This window comes from Schistosoma mansoni (assembly GCF_000237925.1).
Source record: "Schistosoma mansoni, WGS project CABG00000000 data, supercontig 0221, strain Puerto Rico, whole genome shotgun sequence".
Lineage (NCBI taxonomy): Eukaryota > Metazoa > Platyhelminthes > Trematoda > Strigeidida > Schistosomatidae > Schistosoma > Schistosoma mansoni.
The window spans coordinates 153,355-168,680 of NW_017386087.1; the positions used below are offsets into that span (position 1 = coordinate 153,355).

Here is a 15,326-nt window from a genome sequence, read left to right on the forward strand (position 1 = left end):
TAAAAATTAATCGAGGCTCACCAATTAATTGTGGCGGACCAGACAATATATAAATGCCAAAGATATCAACAAAGTTAATAATCATACTGTTTCTGTAACTGTAGCTATATAATTTGTGAATACGCGAATTCATATAAATCGTTTTGTTGCACGTCTATTGTTTTTACAAGAATACCTGATGATAATAATAATAACGCTGGAAAAACGGATTGTAACTAAATTATGTGACTGACTAGCATGTTCCTTGACCACATGATTGCTCTCTTGACAACTTGGAGTGAAACATAAATGTGCCTAGTCCTACGTTATAGCTGACTGACTCTCTTGACAACTGTTTAATTTTTTCAAATACAGCTTCCATAATTTCATAACTAGATTATTTTTTGTTTTGTTTAATAAAGAGATATGTTTATCAAATTAGCATTAAATGGAGCTTTTATATTGTTCTCCTTTATTGCTCCAAAGCACTCATCTATGATACTAGATGAATTGAAGAATAGGATTTTCAGCACTTACGATATGGGCAACTTTTATAACCTGTGAACACCAATTGTTACATATTGTGATTTTTGCCCCGATTAATTTACGACGTAATGATTCCACCAATTGGAGAGCAGTGACTTATCGATCGGACCAATGACGCACGAAACCCTTACGAGCAGTCTAGAGTACTTACCGGTCCTACTTTCTGCCTAGCCCAGCCATTTTAGTCCAGAACAACCTCTACAATGTGAATCATTTATTTCAAGCATACTGAGTTTATATACCAAACAAACTGACCACATCGTACCATAAAATAGAAAATAACATTTGTACAAGATTCAGGCAAATGTGGCTGTGAATAAGGGATATAGTAATTGGTAGACAAGACATAACTCAGGAATGATAAGTCGCATAATAGTAGTCCATAGGTCAAAATAAAGGTCATAATAAAATAAACATGAATATGAATAGTTTAGTTACTTAACAATTATACAATAAAAAAATACACACAGTATTGATCCAAAAGGTACCACCCATAATTCTCTTCGGGATATAACAGCAAAATATTTACCAAATTCATTCCATACACTTTTAGCTATCATCTTTAAGTTTATTGATTTTATAGTTCCAAAGTTATCTTGATCATTCACTTTATAGTATAAAGTAATGTATATCTATATGTAAAATAGAGAACTTTGAAAGACTCAGTAGTTTTCACTGACTTTAAAGGATATGTACATAGTTCTTTTTTTTGTCGCTTATAATTGATATCCAATATCTTCTAATCAGTATTACTTTTCGTGATAGTAGTCATGAATTCAAATAATCAGCTGAGAGACGATCATTGCCAGGACTAACACAGGCCATCAAGCCTTCTGTCTTTTCCAAACTGAAACTGAAACTGAAAGTTAATAACAACCAATAGTAATATTAATATATACAAGTTAAATGTTACGAATACAATAAATAATGGGACTTTACTTAAGTTCACCCGAAATGATGCGTGTTCGACTTTGGTCTGGTACAATAAATCCACAATTATAGATGCTTAGTAATTCCAAACGTATCGATGATCTCCCCAGTATTGTAATCCAAAGTAAGATATGATGTATTCTCTTTCTCAGTCTATGAATGTAAATAATATTTGTTTTAGAACTAAGTTAACTCAATTTCGAATGAAAACAGAACGAGGGATGTGTGAGTATTAATGTATTTGATAGCCAGAAAGAAGATGTCACGCTATGTTGGAATCACAACGGAAAGTGTCTTCAAGGTCATTGACTAAAACAACATGTACAGTCATTTAATGATGAATGTACATACAGTGAAAAATTGACAAAACAAATACAAATAATATTAAAAACTATTTACAAAATAAGCTTGTCGGTCATATCTCCACAACAGCTACAACATGATCGTACTCAACTCACATATGGACAAAGAGACAATGTGTGATGGGTGAAATATTTCGACCGATTCATACCCTCAAACACATGGCCAATCATTGGACCTTTGTCTTTTCTAAGCTGACTTCCTTGAGAGTTAAAGGATTCAAATTCTTACATTTGGATTAACTTTTTGCACACATCTACATGGTGGAAATATCTAGACACGAACATAGGAACGGGATCACTTGGGTTAAGACGCCATACATAAGGACGATATATAGGTATTTCACTGAACAAATTCTGAAAGGAGAACAACTTTTGCATTTTCGATATGCCTGAATGATCTTTAGATGCAATCCTTTCATGGTCAGCTGCACTTGAAAGGCTGTATAATGGATCTACGAAAGGATACCAAATAAATTTGTTGCAACGGTTACCATAAAGATAATCATGTTTTCTTTCTTTAATCGTCATTCGCTCATTAGGAAGCAACATCTTTTATTTGACTGGAACATCCGCGTTTATAATCATGTTGATATGGTTACAATACAGTTAAACGAACAGTGTATTTCAAATTCACTTTTGTTACTGTTTGTTTCAGAAACTTACTAAATTGTAAAACTCGTGCCAAAAGGAGTTAAGTCTAGTTTGTATTAAGACAACTATCTTAATATCTATTCTAATGAACTTGTTAGAACCAATTGTTTTTTTGGCGATGGCTTCTTGATTTAACGGTACGATTTCAGATATTCAGTACTATACAGTATAAATAGTGAAGATAACCTGTTGCGCCTAACGTGATGGACGTGATAGTAACTTGAAGGTTAATACTTCTTGTGTATACACAAGTGTCTCCCTATAAAGCAATCTAACTAATGGCTGTGGTAATGTCAGCTGTGAAATTGAAGATACCACAGGTATTGTAGTTTGACAACACTTTACCAGTAACACGTTCTATAATCGAATCGCGCCCCCTCAGTGAAATCAAAAGTCAGAAACGAGGAGGTTGGAAGATATATTTGATAGACTATTGAAGTATCGAGAAGTGACTGATCTAAACTGGCTAGTGATCGCAGGAGAAGTGGAACATGGCGTTCTCACTCGTGATCTGGTGCGCGACATTACCACTCAATTTGTTATCGAACGAACATCAAGTTGATTCTGGTGGGAGGGTAGTGTAGTGGTATTGGGCCCTAACCCCCAACCCTCAAAGCTGGTCGCGAGAGGACTGAAAAAACAAATGTTCCGCACTTAACGCGGCGACAAACTCAACGAATAATAAGACGGGAGGAAAGGAATTCAATCAAATCCAATCGGGTGGCATGACTCAGCCTTGCAGGCGTAGTAGCACTATATGACTTATTTCTAGTCCTGGAAAAGAGAAAAAATAGAACGTGTGAATGCATGTCGAAAATACACTCGTACTTGCGTAAGGACAGATGAGCGGGAAAAAAATGAATAAATAAACTAATACACTTGCGACAGCGTAGAAGCGATTGTAAAAAGAAAAAATTTTCTTTAAAAGAATACATATACGCTCATAAGTAAAAAATTGTTTTTTTGAAATAAATATTTAAAAATAAGCATATTAAAATAATTCTTTTTTTTATAATAAATGATGCAAAGGGAATTCGAGATAAAGTTTGTGTCCTACGTGCAATAGTCGTTTAGATGTTCTGGAAATCTCACTCTTCTTCCAGGACGCGTTGTCTTAAGTTTATCTTTCGACGTTGACGAAGTATCAAGGTGTGTGTCGGTTGTTGTGTGGGGTACTACAGGTGTAGAAGCCGTGTCGTTCGAATGTACTGAAGGAAAATCGACGTAGCTTGGTTTTCCTTCTAAGTACGCTGCTTTTAGGCGATCGATACTGATGCTATCGTTAATGCCGTTCTTATCTACTACATTGTACTTATGTTCACGTTGAAGAACTTTGAAGGGTCCTTCGTATGCTGATTCGAGGGGTCGTCGATGTGAGTCTCGACGAACGAAGACGTGTGTACTATGTCGTAAGTCAGGTTGAATGAAAACATCAGTTGACTGAGATCGAGTGTGAGCAGGTTTAACTGAATGCATAGCGTTTGTAAGCCTACTCGTGTAAGAGTTTAGATCCATGTTCAATGAAGAAGCTGAAGGATCTACGAATTCTCCTGGGAGTCAAAGTGTCGTTCCGTAAACGAGTTGAGATGCCGTGTATCCAATGTCAGCTTTCACTGCATTGCGGATACCTAGCAAGATGAGTAGAAGAGCGTCTGTCCACTGTGAAACGTTTGAAGCTGATAATGAGGCTTTTAGTTGTCGATGAAAACGTTCTACCAACCCGTTTGCTTGTGGGTGGTAGGCGGTCGTTCGGAAGCGAGTGATTCCTAATAGTGTGGTCAGACAACGGAAAAGTCCAGACTCGAACTGGCGTCCGCAGTCTGTAGTGATGGTTGAAGGGCAGCCGAAATTTGCTACCCATCGTTCGACGAAAGCGTGAGCCACTGTTTCAGCAGTAATGTCCTTAATCGGTACTGCTTCTGGCCATCGAGTAAAACGGTCTACGCATGTTAGGAGATATGAGTATCCGTTCGAGTCGGGTAAGGGTCCTACCAAATCTAGATGGACGTGGTCGAAACGAGCGTCAGGGGTTTTGAAAGAACCTAAGGGACATTTGTTGTGTCTTACGACCTTAGCTTTCTGACAGCTAACACAGGAGCGTGCCCACTCCCTCACGTCTTTATTCATGCCAGGCCAGCAAAAGCGTTCGGCTATAAGTTTGACTGTTGCACGAGCACCTGGATGAGAAAGATTGTGCAACGTATTGAAGACGTTGCGGCGATAATGTTTTGGTACAATTGGACGATCCCTACCTGTAGATGTGTCGCAAAGTAAGGTTTCCTTACCTGTTCCCATCTGCTTAACAAGTAGTTTAAGAGTTGTCGAGGATAACTCATGCTGAAGATCAGTGTTTTCTTTTTGAAGCTGAACGAGTTTAAGAAGGTCGATTCCTTGGAAACTGTTCAAGGAACTTATTCGAGACAAAGCGTCTGCAACTACATTGTTTGCTCCAGAAATATGTTGTGTGTCTGAAGTAAACTGCGAAATGTATTCGAGTTGTCGAGACTCTCGCGGTGAGTACTTGTCTGAAGATGAATTTAAAGAGAAGGTAAGAGGTTTGTGATCGGTAAAAAGCGTGGATTCTCTTCCTTCGATAGAATGTTTAAAATGCCGTACAGCACAATACATAGCTAGGAGTTCCCTACCGAACGTGCTGTACCTAGATTCCGCGTCTAACAACCGTCTCGAGAAAAATCCTAGAGGTTGCCACGAGTTGTTAACCCATTGTTGTAAGACTGCTCCGATTGCTGAGTCGGATGCGTCTACGGCTATACTAATGAGCTCTTGAGTGTCCTGATGAGCAAACAGGGTTGCTTTAGCGATGTGTTCCTTAGCTGTGGAGAATGCTTTACGGGCTATGTCGTCTAAACTAATTGATTTCGCATTTCCACGAAGCTGATCAGTTAACGGTTTCATAAGGGACGCGCATTTAGGTATGAACCGTCTATAGAAACTTACGAGTCCGTTAAAAGTTCGTAAGTGCTTGATCGTGGTCGGTTCTGGGTAATCCAGAATGGCCGCCACTTTGCTCCTAAGGGGTCGGATGCCTTGGGCATCAATGGTGTGTCCTAAGAAGTCTAAAGAGTTTGTTCCAATTTGGCATTTCTGAATGTTGACAGTAATGCCATGCCTTTGGAGTCGATCGAAAACAATGTCCAGATGCTGGAGATGTGATTCTCTGTCCGGACTTGCTATGAGGCAGTCATCAACATGCGCATGTACGAAGTTGAGACCTCGGAAGACGTCGTCTATAAACCTTTGGAAGGTTTGAGCCGCCTTTCTTAGGCCGAAAGGCATTCGTGAAAATTCGTAAAGGCCGAAAGGAGTAATGATGGCGGTTTTTGGAATGTCCTCGGTTGCCATAGGTATTTGATTGTAAGCCTTAATCAAGTCGATTTTCGAAAAGACAGTTGCACCTTTCAAGGTAGCCGTCAAATCATGAATGTGAGGCAACGGGTAACGATCGGGAATGGTTTAAGCATTCAGACGCCGATAATCACCAGTTGAACGCCAATCGTTGCTGTCCTTTTTAGGGACCATGTGCAAAGGAGATGACCAAGGGCTATTTGGTGGTCGAATTATCCCTAAGTCTATCATGTGGTCGAATTCGTTTTTAGCTAACCTAAGCTTTTCGGGAGCCAGTCGTCGTGCTTTTGAGGATACAGGTGGTCCTGTAGTCGAGATGTGATGTGTAACATTGCTGATTACACAAGACAATTTCGGTTGCGGTTGATATATCCCGGAGTATATGTCGAGTAATGATTGATATGGGGGGTCTATGGCGTGCTTAATTGTGACTGGGGATAATCTGCAACCAGAACAAGGAGTTACGCAAACGGATAACTTAGTGTTTCCGTCTATTAACCTTCGTGAGCGTGTGTCGATGAGTAGATTGTGGTGTTGTAACAGGTCTATACCAATGATTGGCATAGAGACATCTGCAACAACGAAAATCCAGTGTATGGGTTTGCGTAAACCCACGTTAAGGTAGACGTACCTTTTACCGTAAGTAGCGATCGGCTTTCCGTTTGCCGCCTGTAAACTTAAAACAGACTCGCGAAGTCTGTCGTCGGGATTTGCTGGAAGAACGCTAACTTCTGCGCCAGTGTCGACGAGGTAGCGAACTTTCGTAGTCACACCTGTGACGTATAACAGACGGCTGTGTTCGCCGGCTACGGTTGCTGTTAACGCGTGTTGGCTTGGAAGTTTCCCGAAGTCTTATTCGTGTCGGTGGATTTGGAGCTCGGATAATTGCAGGGTTTCCTGCAATTTCTGGAAAACTTACCGTACTGGTTATGATACCAGCATCAGTCGGGACTATCTGTCTTTCATGGTCGAGAGACAGATCGCCTACGTGAGACACTTCTACGGAGGGTTTTTGACCGACTACGGTCATTACGAAGTTTAGGATATCATGTAAGCGTGTGACATAGTTCAGCTATGTCAGTTGGGGTCGATTGAGGTTTCTCCTTGACGGAAAAAACCTCGGCGCTAGTCGATTCCGTTATTTCTAATATTCGATCGGCAGATGTGGCTAGTTCGTCTACGGCGTTGTTTCGGAACGAGACGAGAACCGCCTGCACCTGTTTTGGGAGTTTGGATAAGAAAAGTTCTTTGAATAGGCCATCGTCGAACGTTCCTTGACCTATGACTTCTCTCATCCTTAACAACATGTCCGTCGCGGAACCATGTTGCAGGTCGATATTGTTAAGTAGCTGATCTAACTGTTGTCGATCGGTTAGATCTCCGCGTCTTAGAAACGACCGTTTGAGAGTTTCGTCATCACTAGTAAACATACTAGGTGCTACGTACGTGTTAAATTCGCGCGGTAACGCCTTAACTACCGCGAGGAATCGCGTGCGCGAGTCCGTGATTCCGTGCCCGCAAAAGTCTGCTTCTGTGTAGCAGAACCGGGACTCCATATTGTCAGGCCAAAAAGGCGTTAACTGAATCGAAGCTAGGGGAATAGATTTCAATTTAGAAACCTTAGGTGACTGTTCCGTCATAGTATTATTAGAACGAGAAATATATAGTTAAAATATATGCGAAAAAAAGGTATATCACAATATATATAAATCAAATAAAGAAAAAAAAAGGATGATGATATTCCAAAAAGGAACAGACTCACAGTTTATTGGCTTGATGTACCAGATCTCGTCGGTTCCACCACTGAAGATACGACTAGTATTCTGATTTTACAATCTGCTACCGGTAGCACCTATATACGAAGCTTTTCCCCGACCAATGGAAATCAGAAGTCAGACGAGAAGAGGTAGGAAAGATATATTTGGTACGTTATCAATATATCGAGAAGCGTTTGCTCTAATCTGGCTAGTGAACAGTAACACAAGTGAATTTGAAATACACTGTTCGTTTAACTGTATTGTAACCATATCAACATGATTATAAACGCGGATGTTCCAGTCAAATAAAAGATGTTGCTTCCTAATGAGCGAATGACGATTAAAGAAAGAAAACATGATTATCTTTATGGTAACCGTTGCAACAAATTTATTTGGTATCCTTTCGTAGATCCATTATACAGCCTTTCAAGTGCAGCTGACCATGAAAGGATTGCATCTAAAGATCATTCAGGCATATCGAAAATGCAAAAGTTGTTCTCCTTTCAGAATTTGTTCAGTGAAATACCTATATATCGTCCTTATGTATGGCGTCTTAACCCAAGTGATCCCGTTCCTATGTTCGTGTCTAGATATTTCCACCATGTAGATGTGTGCAAAAAGTTAATCCAAATGTAAGAATTTGAATCCTTTAACTCTCAAGGAAGTCAGCTTAGAAAAGACAAAGGTCCAATGATTGGCCATGTGTTTGAGGGTATGAATCGGTCGAAATATTTCACCCATCACACATTATCTCTTTGTCCATATGTGAGTTGAGTACGATCATGTTTATCAATTGCTTATATAATTGTCAATATACGTACATGGTGCACTTTTTATCTGATATCGTTTGATATGTGATCTGTACTTTCAAAAACTGTATCAAAACAACAACTTGCTAGATGAGTAGTCACAAGTGTTACCTTATGAACCAATCAAAAATTTTGATGACTATACCTTTAGAACACCAAACAACGCCATTCAACGTCATGTTATTAGCAATGAATAAATGAATAGGACAGGTTTTTGAGAAGGCTGAGTAACCTCATAATTGACTGATATTTTTAGTCTTTAAAAGATACAACGGCGAGACTATAATTCATGGACGAACTAATCAGATTTAAGATAGCAGGTCTTGTATTTTAGCGAGAATTTCATCCACTCATTTGGATGGATACTATTTCGGTATTATAGCTGATTCAAGTTCCTGATGAAAACCGTAAATCGAATTCCTAACCCTACCATCAACTGTAAATCATAATTATAATTCCTCACTGCTTTCTAACCTTCGTTTGATCCCAATTAGTAGGTGGGCCTTTTCAAGGTCATTTTAAAATAAGTAAAAGAGCAGCTTCAGTTTGGAAAGGATAGTAGGCTATATGGCCTGTGCCAGTTTTGGCAGTGATGGTCTCTCAGTTGATCCAACTTTTATTTTGAGAGAGTCGACAGATTGAGCTTCAACCACGTGTTGAGGTAATGAATCTCACTCGTTGATGATTCTACAGGAAAGTCAAAAGTCAGCTGACAGTTAATTTGTTCTGGGCTTGTGAACTTTTGAGAAGCGTCCTCGTAAATTCTTTGTTTTGGAAGACAAGAAAAGTGAGGGCATATCAGATGCAAATTTATCACTTATTAATTTGAAAACCATAATCAAGTCACCTCTAGTTCGATACGACAATGGAAAAAGGTTTAGTTTAGCCAGTCGAACATCATACAGGAGCTTCGCTATACCGGAAATCAGTTTAGTTGCTGTTTTCTGAACCTTTTCAAGCAGAGGCTAGCCGCTTGTATGCAGTACTCAAGTTTAGGACGCACGAATACTGTATTCAAAGCCAAAAAATTCTTAGCGTCAACATGGCTATAGACCCTACATATTCACCATAAGGTTCTAAAGCCTTTGGTGACTATTGCGAGGCAATGTACAGTAGTTTCTAGTCTCGGCTAACGATGACTCTTAAGTCATTGTGTGTCTGGACAACAGGTAGCTCGATGTTATTCATCATGTATGTATCTGTACCTTGACGACCAATATGCATCACAATGCAGTTGGTAGTGTTCATCGGCAACTGCCAAATTTGAGACTATTCAGATAATTTCTCCAGGTCATTTTGAAGCTCTAACCCATAACCTTTACTTTTTGTCACTCTCTATATCTTGACATCGTCAACATATAGCAACACCGATTATGATAGGAGACGATGAAGGTTATTTACATACAAGAGGAATAACACTCTCCAAAACTGTACCCTGAGGCACTCCGCTAAGCATAGTTTCCCAGCTAGACAACTTCGAGTTCACTTGTACTCTTTGTTGGCGTCCAACTATGTAGTATTTTATCCACATTAATAGATCGCCTCCAACCCCAACATTTCTTAACTTATATAACAGTCGGTTGTGCTGAACTTTGTCAAAAGCTTTTTTGAAGTCAATGTAGACTACGTCTATAGTTAACTTTTTGTCTTTGAAAGAGCACTAGCTTTCACGAGCCACTAATAATTTAGTGGGACATGAATAACCTATTCTCAAGCCATGCTGCATTTCTGAAAGGATTATCCTCATCGCGATACTTAAGCAGCTCCTTCCGAATAATCTTTTCTGAAATTTCAGCAACCGAGCTTGTTAGGCTAACGGGCTGTTAGTTCTCAGGTTTATGTTTCGTACGTGTTTTGAAGACAGGACTTACTATGGCTTTCTTCCAATCTTTTGGTAATTAACCCGGGACTATGTATAGATTAAAACATATACTCAAGGGGTTCGCAAAGGAATTAGCTAGTTTTTTTAGTAACCTAGGACGCGGTTCATCAGGTCCCGTATACTTACTTATATCAAGCTTATTTAACAGACCAAAGAGAACGAGTTTTTTAATGGTCACGTTGTCCAGTGTGTGTGTGTGTGGTGGATTCGTGTGTACTGACGGGAAGGGTGTTAAACGGTATATAAATTGCCATAGCAGTTTGACAATGCTTGAGCTTTACCATGGTCGTCCTTTACTAATTTATTTATTTGTACACAAATATTGGTACAATGGGACACCAGATATATAGGCGCCACACCTTTTACTAATGATGAAGCATTACTGTCTCCACATAGTGCTGGAATATTTCCTCTTCCTTTAGCCCTTTGATTTATGTACAGATACAAGCGTTTAGGGCATTCTGTAGATTCCTCAACGATTTTTTATTTGTACAAACTTCTAGACTTACGGAGGGTCGAGGCGTAAGTTCTTTAAGCCTTTCGATATTGAGATTTAGTCTCATTAGTATCCAGTAACCTAAATCTTTCCCACATTCTTCTCCTCTTACGGAGAAGCGTGCGAAGGATAAATTCACAATAAATCAACGTTTTAATATGTGGTGATCAGATATACCACTTTATTCCCAAAGAATATCTACCTTGGCTCCAGATCTTTGTTTATCCTGTCTCTTGCGAGTGCAGACATTTTCTCTTCATTATTCGAAGAAGCGTACTGTGTGCATGCTATTGTGTTGGTTTTCATGCCAGGAATCCGGTTCATCTCCCATTTAAAACAAATAAACATGTGTACGTAATAGTCTTTAAAAACATGAGTAATTCAGCTTCTGTTAGTTCTAAATGTTTTAAACAAACGATAATTGTTATTTGAGCATTTAACGATCATTCGTGATGTATAAAAATGCCTAACAACACGCGCTTTTGTGTAAAAGAAAAGATTACAACAGTAGAAAACTTTTGTAGAAGCTAACAGTATGAATTTCCAAAACTGTTAGCACTTTGAATTTATTACTACTACCACTATTTATCTCGTGCATAAGTCATAAGAATAAATTCTCATCAGTTGTTGAATAAAATCAAGTAATGCTTCTGATTATTTGGCTTTTAGTTATACGAAGTCGATGGAAGCAGAAAGCATGAATAATAATAATGTTAATGTGACGAAAATTTAGGATGAAAAATACCTAGTTACAATTGCACATTTTTTACGCTTCACGGATACACTTGGGTGGCCCACCAACTTACTTCATCGAACTCTGTCCTAGGCAATCCTCTCCAGATGTGATTCATCCTTTTCATATTTGCTTCTATTTCCCGGTGTAATGTGTTCTTTGGCCTTCCTCTTCTCAGTTTCCCTTCAGGATTCCAAGTTAGCGCTTGCTTCGCGATACAGTTTGGTGATTTCCTCAATGTATGTCCTATCCACTTCCGGTGTGTTTTCCTAATTTCCTCTTCAGCTGGAAGCTGGTTTGTTCTCTCCCATAGTGAGCTGTTGCTGATGGTATCCAGTCAACGGACATTGAGCAACTTGCGTAGACAATTGTTCATAAGTATTTGTACTTTTGTGATGATGATGGTTGTAGTAGTTCTCCAATTTTCAGCTCCGTTTAGTAGGACTGTCTTGACGTTCGTATTGAAGATTCTGACTTTGATATTGGTTGACAGTTGTCTTGATTTCCATATGTTTTTCGATTATAGCAGTGCGGCCTTTGCTAAGCCAATCCTTGCCTTTACGTCTACATCGGATCCTCCTTGTTCATCGGTGATGCTTCTCAGATACGTGAAAGTTTCTATCTCTTCCAGAGCTTCCGCATTAAGTGTGATTGGGTTGTTCTCCGTGTTGCAGCATTTGAGGATCTTACTTTTTTTCTTGTTTATGTTGAGACCTACTGCTGCAGAGACTGCAGCTACACTAATTGTCTTCATCTGCATTTGTTCGTGTGTATGAGATAGAAGGGGTAGGTCATGTGCGAAGTCCAAATCTTCCGACTGATTCCGAGCTGTCCATTGTATTCCGTGCTTCCCCTCAGATGTGGAGGTCTTCATAATCCAGTCGACCACCAGAAGAAAGATGAAGGGGTAGAGTAAGTAGCCTCATCTGACTATGGTCCTCACCCAGAATGTGTCTGTCGACTGTCCTCCATGCACGACTTTGCAGTGCAGTCCGTCGTATGAATTTCGGATGACGTTGACGATCTTCTGAGTTACACCATAGTGTCGAACAAAGTTCCACAAGGTTCTCCTATCCACGCTGTCAAACACCTTCTCATAGTCAAGGAAGTTGATGTATAGTGACGAGTCCCACTTAATTGACTATTCAACAGGAACTCCTAACACGTTGAAGTTCGCGCTTCTTTGATCTCTTTCCAGTTGTCCCCCATAGTAGTTTTTCTTCTTTGAGGCGTCAAACCTGTTGTCGAGATCCATTCTTAATTCGTTGAGTTTGTCAGTATGTCGAAGGGAGGCTCTATCATTGTTGAATGCACATAGGTTCGCAAATCGCTTACAGTCTTCGTTTCTTTCTCCCAGTCCATGTCGTTCCATTATGTCTCTATACTCGATGTTGTCCATTCCGGCTTTGGCATTTAGGTCTCCCATCAGGATGGTCAGGTTCTTTCCTGAGCACTACGCTATGATCGATCGTAGCCTCTCGTAAAACTGATCGTTATCGTCGTCGTTGCTATCATTGGTGGGTGCACAACACTGGATAACATCCATTGATACGTTAAATTTAGTGCTTCTTTGATCCCTTTCCAGTTGTCCTCCGTAGTTTCTTGTTTCAGTCGATCCCTTAAGGCTTGAATCTGTTGTTGAGATTTATCTTGAATTCGTTGAGTTTGTTAGTTAGCCGAAGGAAGGCTATATTGAACCTTTGTACTGCCGTTTCTCCGGTTGTCAAGTGTTTTTTAGCTTTAGTTTCGTCTTGCCCACAACCAGGTGGCGATCTGAATCTGTAGCAAAATAGAAGGCAACAGTTTTTGAATTCCTTGCCTAATATGCATCTCCAATCCAGTTAAAATTACAATGCAAAGTGATTAAACGATTTGTTTCAGCTGGTTCATCAACACAATCGGTTGCTTGGTAAGATCATTCCGACTATACAGCAGAATGAATCAAAATCTGGTGTAGAAAATGTTCTCATTCACTGACCTTCCTTACTTTGCTCTGTTTTACTCTACTTTACTTCACTTACTTACTTGCGCCTGTTAGCCTTCGTGGAGGAGCATAGGCCACCCACCAGCAATCTCCATCCAACCCTGTCCTGGGCAGTCCTTTCCAGTTGCTATTCGTCCTTTTCACATCTGCCTCTATTTCCCGACGTAGTGTTGTGTTCTTCGGCCTTCCTCTTTTCCGTTTCCCTTCAGGATTCCAAGTTAGCGCTTGCTTCGCGATACAGTTTGGTGATTTCCTCAATGTATGTCCTATCCACTTCCGGTGTGTTTTCCTAATTTCCTCTTCAACTGGAAGCTGGTTTGTTCTCTCCCATAGTGAGCTGTTGCTGATGGTATCCAGCCAACGGATATTGAGTATCCTGCGTAGACAACTATTAAAAATACTTATACCTATTTCACTGACCACTCACCTGAAATTCTTATCCTTGATTTGAACAACTGATAGAAGTATTTTAGCAAATATGAATCTACAGTGCTTGAATTATTTGACCAACGATTTATATCATTCTCGAGATTGCCAGTCCAAAAGCCACAGTTCTACGTAAGTGTATTAAATGTTTAACGTCTCACTGCTTCAGTGTACAAGTTTACTAATAAAGTGTTGTATGCATGTATGCAACATGTAAATAGTTCTCAGGCAAACGGGAAAATTTTTTTCACTTAAGCGCCCCGGCTAAGCCATTCAAGCAGTAACGGATCCTAGTCAGTATTACATCGAGTGTAATAATTGGTCAAATAACATTAGTCGACCTTAAACTTTCTAGTTTTACTTGTGTCCGAATTCCCTCTATTGAATTCACCATCTTGTCATCGATTTAAGTGCTTTGGTATTATATTGCAATGCTTTAAGTGTTTAGCGGTACAAGTCACATTTTAGAAAGATTTAAATGTAGCCTCGCTGTATACTGACACCCAAAACAGTGCTCTTATGACATCCAAACGGTGAAAGCACATTTTCCAAGGAGACAGGTTAGATGGTTAAAGTTTATTTATTTATTTTGATGCGATTTTAGTAATATTTATCACAATGCAATTTTCCTCATATACTAGCCTTCAGGAGATCCGAAAAGTCTGGATATTACGTTGGACTCTTTAGTAGAGAGTCAAAATATTACCCAAATAGATCTAAGGCCGAAACCACCTGTCTATGTATCGCGTTGTGTACAGACAATATATCGTGATTCGGAGGCGCAAACTGACCCATATTCTCCATCGTATGTTGTCAATATAGGAGAAAACCTTCAAACATTGAAATTAACCTCGTTGAGTTATGGATATGGACTTCCAGTCGGATTATTTGATGTTGAAAGAATTGAGCGTGCAAGACAAAGAGAAGAAGTTGAAGCAACTCTACAGCCGTATAAAGATATTACAAATAATGTGGTACAAATTGCCAAACGACGTAAAATTTTGGAAGGTTTAGAAAATCGTGAATGGTACTTGAGAGAAAGAGAGGTTGAGGCGTAAGTCAGTCAATTTATTATTACTAAGCGTTTTCAGTCATGTAATTTATGGACGAAGAATTCACTTTTAAAAGCAATTCTCGTCCCTAATAAGTAAAATTAAGGAATCGATGAAATTAGAAATTTGTAACAGTGTATTTATACTCTTGCCATGTAGTCATCAAGTCCTGAAAAATAGGTGTGAGTTACAGCTCAGCATATCCAACTTGGTGCTGGAGTTTGATTAGTTTTTTACTTTCTTCAAATCGATTGAAGCTGAACCTCTGGTCACATATTCCGTACTCTGTACGAGACATAAAGATCTTGGCTTAGGTTACCGTTAAGGCTGTAGATATTTCATTATTGGACGCT

General features: G+C 39.4%; 2 protein-coding genes across 2 annotated transcripts; one reads left to right on the forward strand and one right to left on the reverse strand.

Annotated features, from left to right (window-relative positions):
• Nucleotides 1-739: 739 nt before the first annotated feature.
• On the reverse strand, nt 740-928 carry Smp_205070 (unnamed protein product; the record flags this gene model as incomplete). The annotated part of the gene is made up of 1 exon (XM_018792673.1): nt 740-928. One exon carries the CDS (start codon nt 926-928, stop codon nt 740-742), a length of 189 nt encoding a protein of 62 aa, XP_018644676.1.
• Nucleotides 929-14,562: 13,634 nt separating this feature from the next.
• On the forward strand, nt 14,563-14,979 carry Smp_168010 (hypothetical protein; the record flags this gene model as incomplete). The annotated part of the gene is made up of 1 exon (XM_018792674.1): nt 14,563-14,979. A coding segment is annotated over one exon (417 nt), but the record flags the coding sequence as incomplete, so codon positions are not given.
• Nucleotides 14,980-15,326: the final 347 nt, after the last annotated feature.